At 43.5% G+C, this 17,521-nt stretch overlaps 1 protein-coding gene across 3 annotated transcripts in view; it reads right to left on the minus strand.

Moving 5' to 3' along the window:
- Positions 1–16,136, minus strand: part of LOC307166736 (rho guanine nucleotide exchange factor 28) — a 25,696-nt gene extending 9,560 nt beyond the window's left edge. For all 3 annotated transcript variants that reach the window (XM_079885348.1, XM_079885349.1, XM_079885350.1), the window contains exons 1-16: positions 16,090–16,136; positions 15,800–15,929; positions 14,718–15,002; positions 14,160–14,328; positions 13,575–13,776; positions 13,352–13,415; positions 13,181–13,206; positions 6,140–6,200; positions 4,118–4,218; positions 3,907–4,018; positions 3,742–3,787; positions 3,455–3,593; positions 505–619; positions 353–408; positions 207–255; positions 46–109 (exon numbers count right to left, since the gene is read on the minus strand). In XM_079885348.1, the coding sequence (XP_079741474.1) occupies positions 46–109; positions 207–255; positions 353–408; positions 505–619; positions 3,455–3,593; positions 3,742–3,787; positions 3,907–4,018; positions 4,118–4,218; positions 6,140–6,200; positions 13,181–13,206; positions 13,352–13,415; positions 13,575–13,776; positions 14,160–14,328; positions 14,718–15,002; positions 15,800–15,929; positions 16,090–16,122 (1,652 nt within the window). In that variant the 5' untranslated portion in view covers positions 16,123–16,136. The remainder of the gene's footprint in view (positions 1–45; positions 110–206; positions 256–352; positions 409–504; positions 620–3,454; positions 3,594–3,741; positions 3,788–3,906; positions 4,019–4,117; positions 4,219–6,139; positions 6,201–13,180; positions 13,207–13,351; positions 13,416–13,574; positions 13,777–14,159; positions 14,329–14,717; positions 15,003–15,799; positions 15,930–16,089) is intronic.
- Between the last annotated feature and the right edge of the window lie 1,385 nt (positions 16,137–17,521).

Consider the following 17,521-nt stretch of genomic DNA (forward strand, 5'->3'; position numbering starts at 1 on the left):
TAGTGACATAAATTCAAATGAAGTTTGTGGAAAACATATACAGACCTGTGTAACACAGTGTTGTTGTCATTGACCAGAGACAGAGATGGAGAACTTTGACTGGACGAGTCTGTTAATGAAACATACATGATCACATGAGCACTGCATGACAAGGCTGGTTGGTTGGTTCCATTATAATTCCAGAGTAACATGATTGGCTCTCTCACATAGTAAAATTGAAGAGTCACTGCATTTCAGATGTGCCTGATGAGGATTCTGGGTTATAGAAATAAATGCAATTACAATCTTTCAAATGAATGTAGTTTCAAGTACTTTTGTAAGTAAAGAGTCAAGTGTTTACACACACACTCACATTTAAACACAGAGGGGCAGAACCACAGCAGGTCTTATGAATGATCATGGAGCAGTCTTTACAGGAAGTGACATCATGAAGTCAGTGTAGAATTTTGGTACAGCAAATATTTGTGTAAAAAATACATGTCGTTAAAAGAAACACACACTTACATGTGCACTGCTGTGGTTCGTCACTGTCAGCTCCCTCACAGACTTCACAAGCTGCTTTAACAGGCTGCTTCGGCGGGCAGAGCTGGTGCAAGGCTGAGGAAACCTCTGCGTTTATCTGTAAACAAACAGTTTTTTTCCCTAAGGATATACATACATAGTGTCTAGTCTTAGAAATCACCATTCATCATAAAGAAAAATCATCTCTTGATAAGGGTGGCTGACAGGAAGTTAAAAAAGACACTTTTTTCCCCACTGAGATTTGAAAAATATTACAAATATTTGTTGTATACAACCAGACTGTAAAGAACATATTTTGTTATATATATATTCTGTTCAATTTGCAAAATATACTTCTTCATTGACAATAAAAAAAATCCAATATAAATATATACCGTATATATATACATATTATATATATATACATATACTGTATATACACACATATATATAATATGGCAATATATATATATATTTATTACATGGCTTGGCTGAATTCCAATGTAGAATGCGGTCTGTTATTTCTTTATAACAGACCGCTGCGGAGTATAACAGACCGTTGCCATGAAAAACAGCGCGTTGCTATGGACGCGGAACGGACTATTTTCTTTGGCGGAAGCAATACATACAACCGGCACATCCGGGAACTTCACTGTCAATTTCGTAACCGCCCCTTTTTAGGGGAAAACAAGCCAGACTTCCCATAGACTTCAATACAAAATAGCGGCACAAAACAACGTCCGTACACAGCCGGCAGACGTGTGTAACTTCAGAAATCACTTAGATGAAATATGTCGAGTAATTATATGTCCACACTGCTTTCCATAGAGCGTGAACGATACATTTATAAACTTAATTTGGGCAACTTAAAAACATGTCCCTTTCATTCTACCAGCGTCAAATTGGTCTAACAACCCCACCCATTGGCCAGAAGTGTCTTACCTGGACATTTACTCGTACCTCATCGAGTCACCAGGTAGCCAGTGAATGATTTTACTACGGTTTTAAGAAGTAAACATCTTTAAATGTATACTATTATGTCTTTATATTTAGAGTAGCTACTGAGTGCACTTTTCTGTCCAGCTATACAACTAGCCTGATTTAGCTTTTGATAGCATCATCCGTAATTCATGATATTTCCATAACAGCAAGATATTGATGATGATGGCAGGCAGAGATGGGCATAAATACATGGAAATGTATTTAAAATAAAATAAAAATACAAAATACTGTGTGGAAAAATTTGATTAAATACAAATACATAATAGGGGTAGCCTACTGTGTGAAAAAAAATGTTTAAATACAAATTACATGTTTGTAAGGGTTAGTACACGTCCTCAATCCGATACTGTGTATGGAGCTCGCCGGATTGTTTTCCCCTAAAAGTGGGCGTGAACCTTTTCAGAGACGTTCTATGACGCTACGCCGGTTGTATGTATACAATCGTTTTTAAATCAATAAACTCCTTTTTAAATCAATAATTCGTGTCAAATTATTTATTTATTTTGTAGGTAGCCATGTAATAAGCGGGATAATGTATAGAGAGGCGGTCGTTATAGCGAATAACAAGCCCTTCAGGCTGTCAAGACCCCTCCGCTTCGCGTCGGGGTCTCGTTCAGCCTGTCGGGCTTGTTATTCGCTATAACAACCGCCTCTCTATACATTATCCCTTACTTATACTACAGGGCCTTTGAATGCTTGAATCTGATTGGTTGAGGAACGTTCTAAGGTGTGCATTATTTTCAGGGAAACGCACAGCTAAAGTAGTTCCAGGCAGGTCTTGACCGCATTACAGTTCCATATCACTTCGCGTAGTCAACTGTAATAACGGAAAATAGGATACAATTCATAACAAGAAAAAACATTTAGCCGCATGCGCTTGAGCTGCAATTTTCAATGTCTAGCTTCACAATCAATGGAAACATGCAGTTTAATTTGAATAAATAAAGTATATAGTCCTATCTATAATCAATAGAAAATTAAACTGAATATAGGCTAAATAAATGGATAGTCCTGCAGCACGGATTATTATTGCAGATAATATAACAAATAAATAATTATTGATAGGCCTTGTTAAAAGGGCTTTGTGTTTCATTTATTTGGCTAGTCTGTCATCTGTCAATAATAGAAAAAAAAGAATGAATTTGAATTAATTAAAAGGAATTGAATTAATAAATAAATAATAATATTGACGCACATTTTCTGTCTCATTATTGCAACATCTCTCTCTAATAACTGCATTAATAAATGGGGACACACTTTAAGGCCGGTTATGAATGTAATTTGATACGTATGACTGACAATGTCCAAACGCGTGTTCAGCGCGTTCAGTCTGTGTTCAAAGTCGGTGTTTAAAATCTGCTGCTGCGATGAAAACAGTCAGAGAATGTGTCAGCTAGTCTAGTCGTGTGTCCCAGCATTAGTCTGCTATCAGTGGCTCAAACCTCCGTTACTAACTCTAAAATGACGTTTTGGAATTAGCAACGGAGGCAATGGTTTAGATGCGTAAGAAATTAGTCCTACATACAAGAGCGTTTTAATGACAACAACTTTACAAACGTCTTGAAATACGTAATCTGAACAATGTTTCGAGGTGTGGAAACTGTAGTATAAGCGGAATAATTGACTTCAGGCCGTTGAATTATTAGAAAAATAATGCACACCCGAGGTGAACGGCCACTCCGCTTCGCGTCGTGACCGCATTACCACCTCGGGTGTGCATTATTTTTCTAATAATTCAACGGCCTGTCGTCAATTATTCCTTACATATATGTGTGTGTGTGTGCATATATATCAAAATGATACATATGTAATCTTTTCCCTCAAATTTTCTCATATTTTGTCGCCATTTCTGCAAATAAAATTAGTTAAAAAAGTTCTATTTTCTCTGTATGTGTTTTATTCCATTTAACTTCAGTCTATTGCCCACTTTTACTGTCTTTCTCTCTCTCACCTTGCTTTTTATTTTGGTGTTGACCATCCGGCTCCTGAGGAAGCTTAGTGTTCGACTCACTTTATATTTCTCTGTATCACTTTTGGATGTAGGGATGAATTTCTCTTTCTCTTCTTCCTCTGAATTGCTACACCACATACTGGGAATTTGGAAATAAACAGTGAAAACATACTTAAGCTTCTTATATATATATATGTGTGTGTGTGTGTGTGTGTGTGTGTGTGTGTGTGTGTGTGTGTGTGTGTGTGTGTGTGTGTGTGTGTGTGTGTGAAAGAGAGATCAAATACCTTCTGATCTCTGTGGATGTTTCTACATCATTGAAGGGGAACGGCTCTAAAAACATAAAACAACTGAACATACTTGCAAACTACTAGTACACTTTATTTTGCACGTCTCAATCTATCTTGAACACACTAGTAGAGATAAACATAAGAATAAAAACACAAACACACCGTACTGTGGACTACAGATGGGTAATTTGTCTTGGATTGGAGAGTCTTGTTCAGATGCTGTAGAGTCTGATTCAAACCCAAATGAGTCAAATGAGTCCTGAGGAAACATTGTCTGACGAAAAAGACATTTCTTAGTAAATATTACAAATCTTCTTGCATCCACCACGATTACGCATTCACAAAAGCCTTTATGGATAAATCTTCACCTCACCTGATTCTCACCAGCCTGCAGGGTGTTGATGCTGGTCGTAATGGTAACGCTGGAGTCAGTGAGCGAACTGGTTGTTGAATCGGTGTGAGTTGTGAGTCCATCTACAAAAACACATGTATGGACTTTAAAATCAAGATACAAGAACACGCAGCATTAGATATCAGGTAATCAATTAATAATCAAAATTTCAGCAGCTGAAATAGTACATTTAGGACTGGAGGTTCACTGAAGTTCAGTATCAACTCTATATATTGTTGGCCAGATGTTCATGTTTGTGGTCATTATTGGTCTAATTATTTCATTTTTCCCTTCTAAAACTATAAAGGGGGAAAATTATCAACTTAATTCCAAAAAATGCTTTACTGGGAGTTTTATGTAAAATTGACCTATATAACTTAAGAGGGAATTTCAGAGGGACCTACAAATGACTTTGACACACCTTTGTAAGTGAAGGACAACAGGCAGATGAAAGGCAGATAAACATTATCATTACAATAGCCATGAAATATTTATAAATATATATCATTTCACGCCGGTATCTGGGCCCACAGTGGGCTGCCCACAAGGGCCCCATTCGGGCCCCAAAGGAGCAATTTTGCTGGGAGGGTTCAATCTCTCCTTTTTTTAAAAAGTACTTTTATTTATTATTAAATGTTATGCTAAACATATATTTATGTATAAACAAGTATATAATGTCTATATAATGGACTGTGGAGATGTTTTAACAATCCTGAGTTTTCTGAGTGTTATTTATCTATTATCTAATGTAGTCTGCTGTAGTTTTTCCAACAACAGCACCACAACACGTTGTTAACTGCATTAAACTGCAATAAGTAAGTTAATTTTGTTACCAATAAATAGGTTCATTTTTATAACCAATTCAGTTTGTCTGTTGTGCCGTCTCTTAATGCAATTCAACAATGAATAGGCCATGTCACAATCTTAAAATTTGAGTGTAAGGTAGGTAAAGCCTATTTATTTATAAGTTTGCAGATTTACTATGAAGTTGGCAGATGGTTAAAATAGGCTATATTTTTAAATTTGTTAGAAGGTCTGCTGGCTGTTCAATGACATGGTTGGCCCAACGTTGTTTTAGTGGTTTTTAAGTTGGCAGAAGGTTGCTAAGGTATTTTTAGGTTGGCAGAAGGTCTGCTGGCCGTCCAATAACATGGTTGGCCCAACGTTGGCCCAACGGACAAAATTACGTTGGGCCAACGTCAGCACCCAACGTTGGCCCAACACAACAACAGACGTTTTTTGCTACCTGGGTAATTATCGTTGACTAACTGATATAAACACCCTCATTCTCATATAGAGCTGGTAAGTCCCGCCCCTTCCGCTAACCCTACTGGACCTCTAGGTTGAAAAATCGTCAATGCAAGTGAATGGGAGAAAATAATTATTTTCTGGTCCCGTTTGAATTTTGCCATGAATGTGATTGTGAACATATGTTGTCTGTGAATTTTTTATATAACTTTTCGTGTAAAGAATGCTACAATTTAGCGTGTAGAAGTTTGATACGGTTAGACTTTGTGTGAGAGCACTTTGTGGACTACAACTCTTCGCTGCTTTCGACGCGTTTGAAACGTCACCACCATTCGCACACGGACACTAGCTCACGGATCCCGCTAAACATGGCTGTGTCTTTGGTGCACTTCACCGCCTTCTTTCAGGGAGAGGACAAAATCGTTGAGGTTGACGAAAACCACGGGTAAGTCAACTTTATGGGGTGACGTCACATAGGCGACATATAGTCTTTCTCGTTATGTCTTTTCCACAACTGCTAGCCGAAAAATCATATACCATATACTGTCAAACTCGTAACATGAAAAAATATATAAAAAATTCACAGACAACATATGTTCACATTCATGGCACAATTCAAACGGGACCAGAAAATAATTATTTTCTCCCATTCACTTGCATTGACGATTTTTCAACCTAGAGGTCCAGCGGGGTTTTACGGAAGGGGCGGGCTTTAGCCTCGTTATAAAGGTAGGCTGTACTAAAACAAACGCTTACCACAGTCGTCCGATGATAAGAGCTCCTCATCTTCATCCTGACTGATGTTGTTAAGCCACACCTGACAGAAAACCAGGACATAAGAAAGTGAAATGAAAGAAAACAATGAAGTAACGAAAAAGCCAAAATAATAATAGAATTAGTGAACAGTTTTGGGAAATAGCGTTCAAATATTTCAGTAAATAAATAGACACTTCCCAAGGACACTCCCATTAACGACGTGAGGTTACTGTATTTTATTTAACAAGCAGCAGAACGATGACTATGACCGTTAGGCTACATTTTCCCTGACAATATTTCAACATTCCAGGCAAGCGTAATAGTCATGTGTCGCATACTTTTTTCGGCTGTTTAGTATTGATGCCCGATTCGTGAATAAATTAGGTTACTTGAATCACACGAAGCCGTTTTTTTATTGGTCGGAATTCCGTCTAAATAATTCGGATTGTTCACTCGAGCACGGAACCGTTTGGGACGGTTTCGTTGATCCCTCTGAATTAATCTGACAGAAATTCATGGAATTTCAGTGTAACTTTGAAGTGTAGTAGGCAACTGTTTTCTTGAGGGTCCTATTTTAATTTTTTAGAAACATTTTTTTTTTTTTTAGGGAAATGTTAAGATCATTGTTCATTATTAGAAAGTTTTGTGATTTAATTAATAGTTCACTCCCGTAGGCCTACTGAATCGTCTGGAGCAGTTGACTGTTAGTAACTAGTGTAACTTTCACTAAATACCAGCTGGGGAATACTATACAATAAGTTCTCTTTCATCATCTCGTTTCGAGATCCACCTATGGGAAGGGCATCCGGTACCTGACCTCTGTAGAAGCATCCAATTGCACCAAGTCTGGTTAACAGACAGAAGCGCGCAGCCAATGCCCGGTAAGGTCACACCCCCTTACCTAAGGCATATATACCCCAATGCGCGCTCGTGTACCTCAGTTGTCATTCGCTTCTCGCGATCTCTGTATCTCTCAGCTCAGTGAAAATTTGCACACTGCTCACCGCGTGTCTGCAGGAGGACATATCGACTCGATCAGCCTCCGCCGGACGTGACAGTCGTGTTTTCTACTGTTGCTGCGTTGCATTCTGAGCCGCCCACGCTCTCTATCTCCGTTCCTCCTATAACGGCTGCCCGCCACGGATTTCTCCAGCTTTTTCGCGGATATGTCGCTTTCCAAGCCTGCCGCCACGTCGGGGGACTCCCGATCACGGGCCTGCCCGGCCGCGTGTGGAGCCCTTATTGCCGCTAAGGACCTTCACCAGCTGTGCGTGGTTTGCTTGGGTCCGAAGCATGCTCGGGAAGCCTTGGAGTATCCTGAGAATTGCAGTTTTTGTCTAATGCTGCCGAGGAAGCTGCTTAAGCGCCGTTTCAAGGTAGCTGTTACACAGTGCACCGAGCTCTCCCTAACTTCGGACTCGGACGGAGGACACGGTGATGACGCGCTACCGGGGGCCTCCCGGGGCGCGACTCAGCTCGTTTGGGCTGACCAGCCCAATCCCGCCTTCCCCGAAGAGGACATCTTCGAGGGCGGCCTCTCTCTCGTCCACGAACCGGCCGGTTCTGGCGAGGAGGATGATGCGGCTATCCTTGGGGTCTCCGAGGACGAGGAGGCCATCCCGCCCTCCGGTGTTCCCCAGGCTAGCACGGCCCACACGGCTTTACCACAGGCCGTTCTCCTGGAAGTGTGTGAGCGAGCGGCCGCTCGTCTCAACGTTGAGTGGCCAACTCCCCAGAACGTCACCGACCAGGAGAGGGACATTTATGATGGGAAAGTGCTGGGACCCCCTCCCGGCCCGAGGAAACAACTCTTCCCCATCCTCCCGGCGTGCGCGAAGCACATGAGAACGTACTGGAGCGACCCGCTCGACTTCAGACACGGTCTCTCGGGACTCGAGGCGAAGGATATGGCGGCTCACGGTATGGGCGACCCCCCCGCTGTCGAGCCGTCCATCGCCAGACACCTTAACCCCGCTCAGGGTGGGCTACTCGCCCCGCCTAAGCCGGTCCTACCAAATAAGATGGACCGTTTTGCTGCTTCCATTCACCAAGCCACGTATAAATCTTCGGCCGTGGCTGTCAGGGCGCTTAACGTTTCCTCCCTCCTCTCCGCCTACCAGGCGGAGATTCTCGAGGAACTAGGACAGCAGCTGGTGAAAGGAAATCCTTCGGATACCCTCTGGAAGGAAATCCTAACGGTGAACGACCTCGTTCTCCGTAACGCCCGGCAGGCCGTCCAAGCTTGCGGGCGTTCCATGGCGCTTTCCGTAGTGGGAGAGCGCGCGCTGTGGCTCAATCTGTCAGGACTGCCAGACAGCGAGAAGCGGCGCATCGCAGGCGCGCCGGTGGAGCCCGGCCGGGCTCTCTTCGGTCCCGCCGTCGCACTGATGCAACAACGGTGCGATGATAAAAAGAAAGAAGATGAGGCGTTTAAGCTGTGCCTTCCCAGGAAGGCTGCCCCACGCCAGGTGCCCCCTGCGCGTGGGCCTAACCCACCTGCCACAGGTCGACAGTTTGCTCAGGGCAAGGAAAAACCCCGCAGCGTCCCTCCACCACGGCAGCAAGCCCCAGCGCCGGCCAAGCGCTGGGGAAAGTCTAATCCCCCCGCGGCCGCGGCCGGGAGACAGGCTAACCCCACTTCTACCGACTCGAAACGCAAGCGGCCTGCCTGACGTTCTACCGATGGGGGCCTCGAGTCTGCCGTCGCGGGTCACAAACCCGTCGGACTCCCCTCTTTGTTCAGGACCCCCGTCGAAAAGACCCAGGGGTGCCCTCGGCTCACCGCGCCACGAGACTGCCCAGTTCGCGGGTGCAAGTGTGTGTTTTCCCCCCACGTTCAGGGGGCACTCTGTGAGGTTACGTTCATGTGTAGTGGCACCAAAGCACCACTCGCCCTCTGTTCCCCTCACGGTTTCAATAAAGGCTTCGGCCCAAGTGCATGTCCAGCACAAAACACACACAAAAAACACGAATCACATAAATTCGTTTCGGGAGGAAATCCCCTCTCTGCAGAGAGATCCCATCTCATTGCAGGAAGAGGAAATTCTTCCGAATCCTTGCATGCCGCCCCCAGTGTGCCCTCTGGATGGCGGCATTGCATCATTGACAAACCAGCTGGACGCTCACAGCTCCGCTCCAGTCCGAGCGGGGGCGCTCGCGAGCCACGAAGCGGCTTGGCAGACCATTTCAGCTCCCGAGTGGGTGTTGCGTACCGTAACCAAGGGTTACAGGCTGCAGTTTGCAATGAGACCTCCACATTTCAACGGTGTTCTTTCTTCTCACACAGAGGAAAACGCCGCACACATTCTGAAAGAGGAAATCTCCTCTCTCCTGAGCAAGGGAGCGATTCAGAGGGTACCACCCAATCTGATAAACCAGGGCTTCTATTCCCGGTATTTTCTTGTTCCAAAGAAATGCGGCCCACCCCGCCCCATATTGGATCTTCGAGTGTTGAACAAGCATTTGAGAAAATACAATTTCAGAATGTTGACACAAGGCTCTCTCGCCCGTGCCATAAAGCAGAACGACTGGTTCACATCAGTCGATCTGAGAGATGCCTTCTTTCACATAAGCATCTACCCCCCACACAGGAAGTATCTTCGTTTCGCCTACCAAGGCAATTGTTACGAATTTACAGTTCTGCCGTTTGGACTCAGTCTGAGTCCCCGAACCTTCTGTTTATGTGCGGAAGCGGGTTTGACACCCCTGAGACTATCAGGGCTGAGAATTCTGACGTACATAGACGATTGGCTCATCATAGCCGAATCGAAGGAAAGTGTGTCGCGGGACACCACCCGGGTACTCGCGCACATCACATCCCTCGGTTTCAATGTGAATATGAGAAAAAGCAACTTGACTCCCAGTCAGAATGTCATTTTCCTGGGCTTGGAATTGAGCTCAGTCTCCATGCGAGCGCGTCTCTCTCAAGAGCGCGTTCGCTCTCTGATGGACTGTCTGTCTCGGTTCAGAGAAGGGGCGAGAGTACAATACCGCACATGCCTCAGGCTGCAGGGTCTCATGGCTTCATCTATCCAGGTTGTGCCATTGGGTCTACTGAGAATGAGAGCGTTCACGAAATGGGTTTTGTCACTGCATTTCAGCCCGATTCACGATCTCTGCCGCTCAGTAACGGTGACGCGCGCCTGCTCGGCGGCCCTGCGTCATTGGGAGAGCGAGGACTTTTACGCACGGGGAACCCCCCTCGGGACGGTTACGATGCGGAAAGTTGTGACGACAGATGCGTCCTTAACAGGCTGGGGAGCCACCCAGGAAGGCAGGACGGTGAACGGTCTGTGGCCGAGCAGACTACGTTCAGCGCACATAAATTATTTAGAGCTCCTGACCATCTGGAAAGCTCTAAACCATTTTCTGCCTCGTCTGCAGGGACATCACGTTCTAGTACGGTGCGACAATACCACGGCAGTGGCTTATATCAACCGTCAGGGCGGCATGCGCTCGTCGAAACTCCACGCTCTAGCGTACAAGCTTTTGGTGTGGAGCAGACGGGTGTTTCTGTCATTACGCGCGACTCATGTTCCAGGCATTCTGAACAGAGGCGCGGATCTGCCATCGAGGGGAAACCCAATCTACGGGGATTGGCGTCTTCACCCGCAGATAGTGGAGATTTTATGGGCGAGATTCGGACAGGCAGCCGTAGATCTATTCGCCTCGCGCGAAAACCATCATTGTCCTATGTTCTTCTCGCTAAAGGACGTGGACGCGCCCCTCGGGGTGGACGCACTGGCCCACCCATGGCCCAAAGTGCTGCTGTATGCTTTTCCTCCTCTGTGCCTGATAATTCCTACTCTGGCCAGGGTGAGGGAGCATGGCCTGTCTCTTATTCTGATAGCACCCAGGTGGCCCAAAGCCCCGTGGCTGGCAGAGATAATCCCTCTGTTATACGCCGAGCCATGGCGCCTTCCCCCTCGCACGGACCTGTTGTCCCAAGCCAACGGGGAGATTTACCACCCCCACCCGGACAGGGTGGCTCTCTGGGCCTGGCCCGTGAGAGGACGAACCTAAATGCACTAGGGCTCCCGCCGCGTGTAATTGCCACGATCCAGAATGCCAGGGCCGCGTCCACGCGATCCCTGTATGGCTGTAAGTGGCAAGTGTTCGAGGGGTGGTGTGATGGGCGTGGTCTCACATCTTATCAGTGCTCGGTGCCCGATATTTTGTGTTTCCTGCAGGACCTCATGGAAAAGGGCAGGTCTTTTTCCACTATTAAGGTCTATCTGGCTGCTATTTCAGCCTGCCATGTGGGTTTTGAGGGCTCGTCGGTTGGGCAGCACCCTCTAATCCGCAGGTTTATGAAGGGTGCACGCCGCTCTTTACCGGTCACCAGGAGATTTGTTCCGGAGTGGGACCTCTCCATGGTGCTGGAAGCGCTGTCTCTACATCCCTTTGAGCCGCTGGGGAGTATCTCCCTTAAGCTGCTGTCCTTCAAGACAGCTTTGCTCTTGGCCTTGGCATCTGCTAAACGGGTCAGTGAGCTACACGCACTCTCGGTTCATCCCTCGTGCGCCAAATTCTCCCTAAGTGGAGATAAGGTTTCTCTTAAGCCTAACCCGGCCTTCATGCCGAAATGCTTCCCTGCGTTCACGTCGGAGGTTTTGGAGCTGTCCGCTTTTCACCCTCCACCCTTTGCCTCCCCGGAGGATCAGAGGCTGAATGCTCTGTGTCCCGTCCGCGCTCTGCGAGCATATATGACCAGGACCAGTGCTTTCCGTAAGAGCGATCAGCTCTTTGTTTCATGGGCTCCCCCGCACAGGGGGAGCCCCATTTCGAAGCAACGCCTCTCACATTGGCTTGTGGATGCTATAACTATGGCGTATGAAGCGAAGGGAGTGCAGCCCCCAGAGGGCATCAGAGCTCATTCCACAAGAGGCTTAGCCACCTCTTGGGCTTTGTTCAGGGGAGTGTCACTGCAGGACGTCTGCTCCGCTGCCAGCTGGGCCTCTCCTCATACCTTTGTGCGATACTACCAGTTAGATGTCACTAGAACCTCGGTGGCACACTCGGTCCTAGGGGTAGGGTCCTCTTAACCCTTTCCCTCAAGCCCCGTTGGGTATCCAACAAGGAGTGAACGGGCGGGTCAGTTGTGTTCATTCCAGTCACCAAACACTCGCATTCCTTCTTGGGTTTAGCTATGTGCATTGGTAATGGGGGGCTAATTTCATGTATGTGTCTCATGCATGTGCATGCTCTGCTTGTCCACTGCAGTCAGCGTGACGTCACGCTGGCAGGGCCATGTTTTCTTTTAGGACGTGTCAGGCACCACCTCTCGGAGGTGACCGTCCTTCTCTGGTCTCAGAATTTCACTGTAGGTGTATTGGGCAATCGGGGAGCTGTCCAGGTCTCCCATAGGTGGATCTCGAAACGAGATGATGAAAGAGAACAATAGGTTACTGTCGTAACCCCGGTTCTCTGAAACATCGAGTGGAGAGATCCACCAGCTTTGCCCCGCTTGCTGCACGAGAAGCGAATATACTTACTGAGGTACACGAGCGCGCATTGGGGTATATATGCCTTAGGTAAGGGGGTGTGACCTTACCGGGCATTGGCTGCGCGCTTCTGTCTGTTAACCAGACTTGGTGCAATTGGATGCTTCTACAGAGGTCAGGTACCGGATGCCCTTCCCATAGGTGGATCTCTCCACTCGATGTTTCAGAGAACCGGGGTTACGACAGTAACCTATTGGTTTCATCAGTTAACATTAGTTAATTACACGAACTTCTAGGCTACAGCATTTATTAATCTAGTTAATGTTAATCTCAGCATATTTACACCTTGTTAATATTAGAAATTGCATCTGTTAACATTATTTAATGCACTGTGAACAAACGTGAACATGAACATTTTTATAACATTAAGAAAGCTTATTAAAATCTGTAAGAATATATTTCTCATTGTTAGTTTATGTTTGATAATGTCAATGTTAACACTAAAATGCTGTCTAGCTGTCATAGCGTTTTTCTGTTGAGCAGTAATAGCTTTTCTAGCTAGATAATCCAACATACATAGTCTGTCACAGCCACTTACATTGTGAAGCAGAGAGTATGGTGATCCTTTTTTTAGGTGTGCATGAAAATGGAAGAGAAAGAGAGAAAACTGCAAATGTATCGCTACTATACATTTATCAGGTACTTGACCTATATAACTTTCAGTCAGTCTTGTGAATATAATTTTCATAATCAAAAGAGAAACACTAACCTGAGTATGAAAACAGAGTGTTGCTTTCAGCTTTTCTCTTTGTATCCACACTCAGACTTTTGATCTGAGATTGTACAAACATATACACAACAAAAAAATTGCACAAATCTTCAAAGCAAACTCAGTACAGAAGTGATTCCAATCCGAAACACTCAATTAAATTTCATTTTAATTCAAAGCTAATATGTAATATCTGTGTGACCTTTAACCTCTGTTATCTGACCTTGTTTAGTAGCACAGAGTCCCTCTCACACTCTCGCAGAAGTAATATGGATGACTGTAAGGTTTGTGTAGAACAAGAGGACTCGGATACACACACAGACAGAGACAGCATCCCAGAGGCGTGGCTAAACCTGAGGAGGTGGGATTTACCCGCCCACACATGTGACACGCCCGCCAGGGGAGTGGTCAATGGATTAGGAGGGCTGAAAGAGAAAGAGAAGAATAAAATGAGTTATAATTGTTACTCGTGAAATCTATATTAAGTCTATACAACAGCTTTGTGTGAGTAACAAACCAAAGTTTGAGCCATATTTTGTGAAAATCAGTGAATAATGACTTGTATTTTATATATTTTTGTCACATATTTCACAGATGAACATTTTTTTTTTTTTTTTTTGCCTTTATTTAGATAGTAGTGGGAGAGAGAGGTGTGGGAACGGGAAAGGACCAGGAGGCCGTGACTCGCACTCAGGTCGCCCATAGCGAAATTAAAGATTAAATATGAAATATAAAATATAAATATAGCACTTGGGTTAATGCAAACACATTGATGGGTACAAGGATCCACATAATAAGGATACATTACTGCTTGAAGAGTTGTATCAGAGCGTGTTGATTGGTCTGTTGGGCCAGCTGAAGGGGCGTGTCCCCATCCTGATTGGCTGAACGGATAGTCATCAGGGCACCAGGCTGACAGAGAAGGAACTCGGAGACGCTCACAAATCCCAGACGCACACATACATGTAGGAGAGATTCTATGTGCACAAAAACAATAATAAATTGCATGTTTAGTCAATTAATAAATGCATTATAATACATCTTCATTTTCCTCTATGTGTTTCCCACTTTGTTTGTCTGTGAAACTCAGTCAGTGACAGTTTACTTTGGACATCCTCATTTGTGGTCACCACGGTGACCTGTAATCCAATTAGAACTCGGCATTTATAATTCCACTGCTCATCTCCGGACATTTGTGTCATTTGGATGTGAAGCAGGAACAGTGAAATCTAATTACACACACACACATCCATATAATACACGGAAGCAGGTGCTGCACTTGCCTTTGCCATCATGCACACACACACACACACACACACACACACACAATAAAGTTCAAACACACACATAACACATGCACACACACCTTGTGCTGATTGTCCGAGCAGGTTGTGAGGGGTGTGTAGGTTGGCTAGAGCGAGTGTGACCCTTTCATCCATCTCTGCCTGTGTAGAGCTGTCTTTCAAACCGTATCGAGCACTCAGATCTCTGTGCTCAGTGGTGCTGAGGCAGTCGCTGTGGGTAAGCAGGTATTCAGCCAGCTCCTGTGCATCATCCTCCATGTATGTCAGAGAAGACACACCAACACACACCACAGCATCATCTGTAAATATATACGCTCGGACACGCACCATCTCAGACTGGTTATGGCCTATTAAACACAACCAACACACAGAGAACACTTACTGCACAAATAATCAGTGTGAACAGTATCTTGCAAAGTGAGGGAGAAGTAAATTAGGAAATTAAAATCATTTATATAATAATAATCCAATAATCCAATCTAATATTATATTATATTATTTCTTTATTACGGGACAATCCTATGTAGGACAAGCGGTTTGGAGATAATATTATTAACATATTATATTATATAAATTGTAACATGGTGGCTGGTATAATGATGCGCTCGACGAAGAAAATTATTAGAAATACACACTTTAATACAATAGCAAACTCAGGAGAATAAAAACCACGTTAAACACAAATAATATACATATATATACATATTGTATATATACATACTGTATATACACACATATCATATGGCTATATATATATATATATATATATATACTTCTTGCCATAATATATATATATATATACTTCTTGCCATAATATATATATATATATACTTCTTGCCATAATATATATATATATATACTTCTTGCCATAATATATATATATATATACTTCTTGCCATAATATATATATATATATATACTTCTTGCCATAATATATATATATATATTACAAAACTGAAAAGGGAGTAGCCCCCAGGAACTAAATACGATACAGCTGATGATAAGCACAGGAACATAACCGAACCTAAACAGAGCAGGAAAACATGAACTAAAGGAAACAGAACAGATATTTAAAATAAGAGTCCATAACCGTGACATTTTATTTTATTTTATTTTATTTTTTTATTTTTATTTTTTTATTCACCTGGGACAATGAAGTACAGCATGGAGTGAACTCTAGTTTGCAGAACGTGTAGTAGAGTTGAGCCCTCCAGAACCACAAACACCTCTTCCTCCTGAACTGAGGGGATCAATGCAAAAACCTTTGCTTGGCCCTAAAACACACATGCACAACATTTACTGTAGTTCTATATTTCATCGCAGACCTGCATAGCAATTATTGTGCTAAAATCACATTTAGCAATATTTTCATCATTTCATCAATATTTTCATATTTTCAAACAGAAAAAGTGACAGAAAAAAAATGTTACTCACATAAACAGGAACCTCTCTTCTGCTTAGCTTCATTGCTTGAAATGACAGAAACCTTCAAGAAATAAGTAGAAATGTATTAATTAACCAATATATAAATAAACATTCATACTTGAAACTAATGTCAATTGATGAAATTACCCAAAAGACGAGGACTGAATTCTACACTCTCAGCCGCAAGCTGAAAACTGAGAGAGAATGGGGAGGAGTGAGTGAAGAACAACAAGGATGGGGAGGAAAAGATTAATGAGACAGACACAAAACAGGGACAAGAGAGATGAATGACAGGAAGAAAGGATTGATCAGTAAATGATGATCATGTCTAATAATTACTGTCCCATATGCTTTTGTCACAATACCATCTATCTATCTATCTATCTATCTATCTATCTATCTATCTATCTATCTATCTATCTATCTATCTATCTATCTATCTATCTATCTATCTATCTATCTATCTATCTATCGTATATATACAACGCATATAACTAGTTTTTAGTAAGAGTGTCTGCCAGTTTGTTTGTTTTTTACGATCAGCGCCATCTTTTGGACAGCACGATCCCTAGAAAAGTTTTCTGTAATAATCAACTTTTGTCCACAAGAGGCCGCCAGCAGTAAATTTATTGATCACACGATTCCTCTTGTCAGGCTAAACGAGAAATGTAGTTTTATGAGTTTTTTTCCCGTTTTATCTCATAAAACTTTCTCATGGAAAAAAACCATCATTCAATGATTGCATATGTAAATATACATATAAATATGAGCAGTACATTGGAAATGGAAAGACGTTGCAAAGCAAGAGACAAAAAAGAAATAATAGCCTATAAAAGGTAGAAATAAAAAAATGTAAAATGTGCATCAGCTGATTAGCTTTTCCATTGGACTGCAAGAGAGAGCTATATGCATGCTGGGGCTGAAAGAAGTCTTTGAGCTGTGAACTTTCCCCCACTTATCCAAACAACCCAGTCCCAGAAAAACCGCAGTCTGAGAGTGACATATGCTGACCTCTATAGTTGCCTACTGCACGCGCACACACTTACACGAATGCAAACAAACACACTTACACACACATACACACACATACTCTGTTTCTGTTTACCTCTACAACCCCCTTCGCCCCCCCCCCCCCCCCCATTCTCTGTCTTCATGTCCTCCATATTTGCAGAATTGTTTGGAAAAAAAGTGAACAAGTGGAGGTTTGCAGAGATTCCTGAGGGTTTTTTCTCATCTAAAATCACATGCAGGGGCTTAAACATTCCTGGCCATTTATTCACTGAGAAATGAATTCTCGCTCTCCCTCTCTCTTTACAGCTTTACCTCCTGCATTATCATGCCAAACTTGATATTTTCTATGCCTAGTTATTTTCAGTAAAACTCTCTCTCCGCCGCCTTCTATCTTTTTTTTTTTTTTTTTATGATTCAAGGAAGCCAGATT

Source organism: Squalius cephalus, assembly GCF_949319135.1.
Source record: "Squalius cephalus genome assembly, chromosome: 11".
Lineage (NCBI taxonomy): Eukaryota > Metazoa > Chordata > Actinopteri > Cypriniformes > Leuciscidae > Squalius > Squalius cephalus.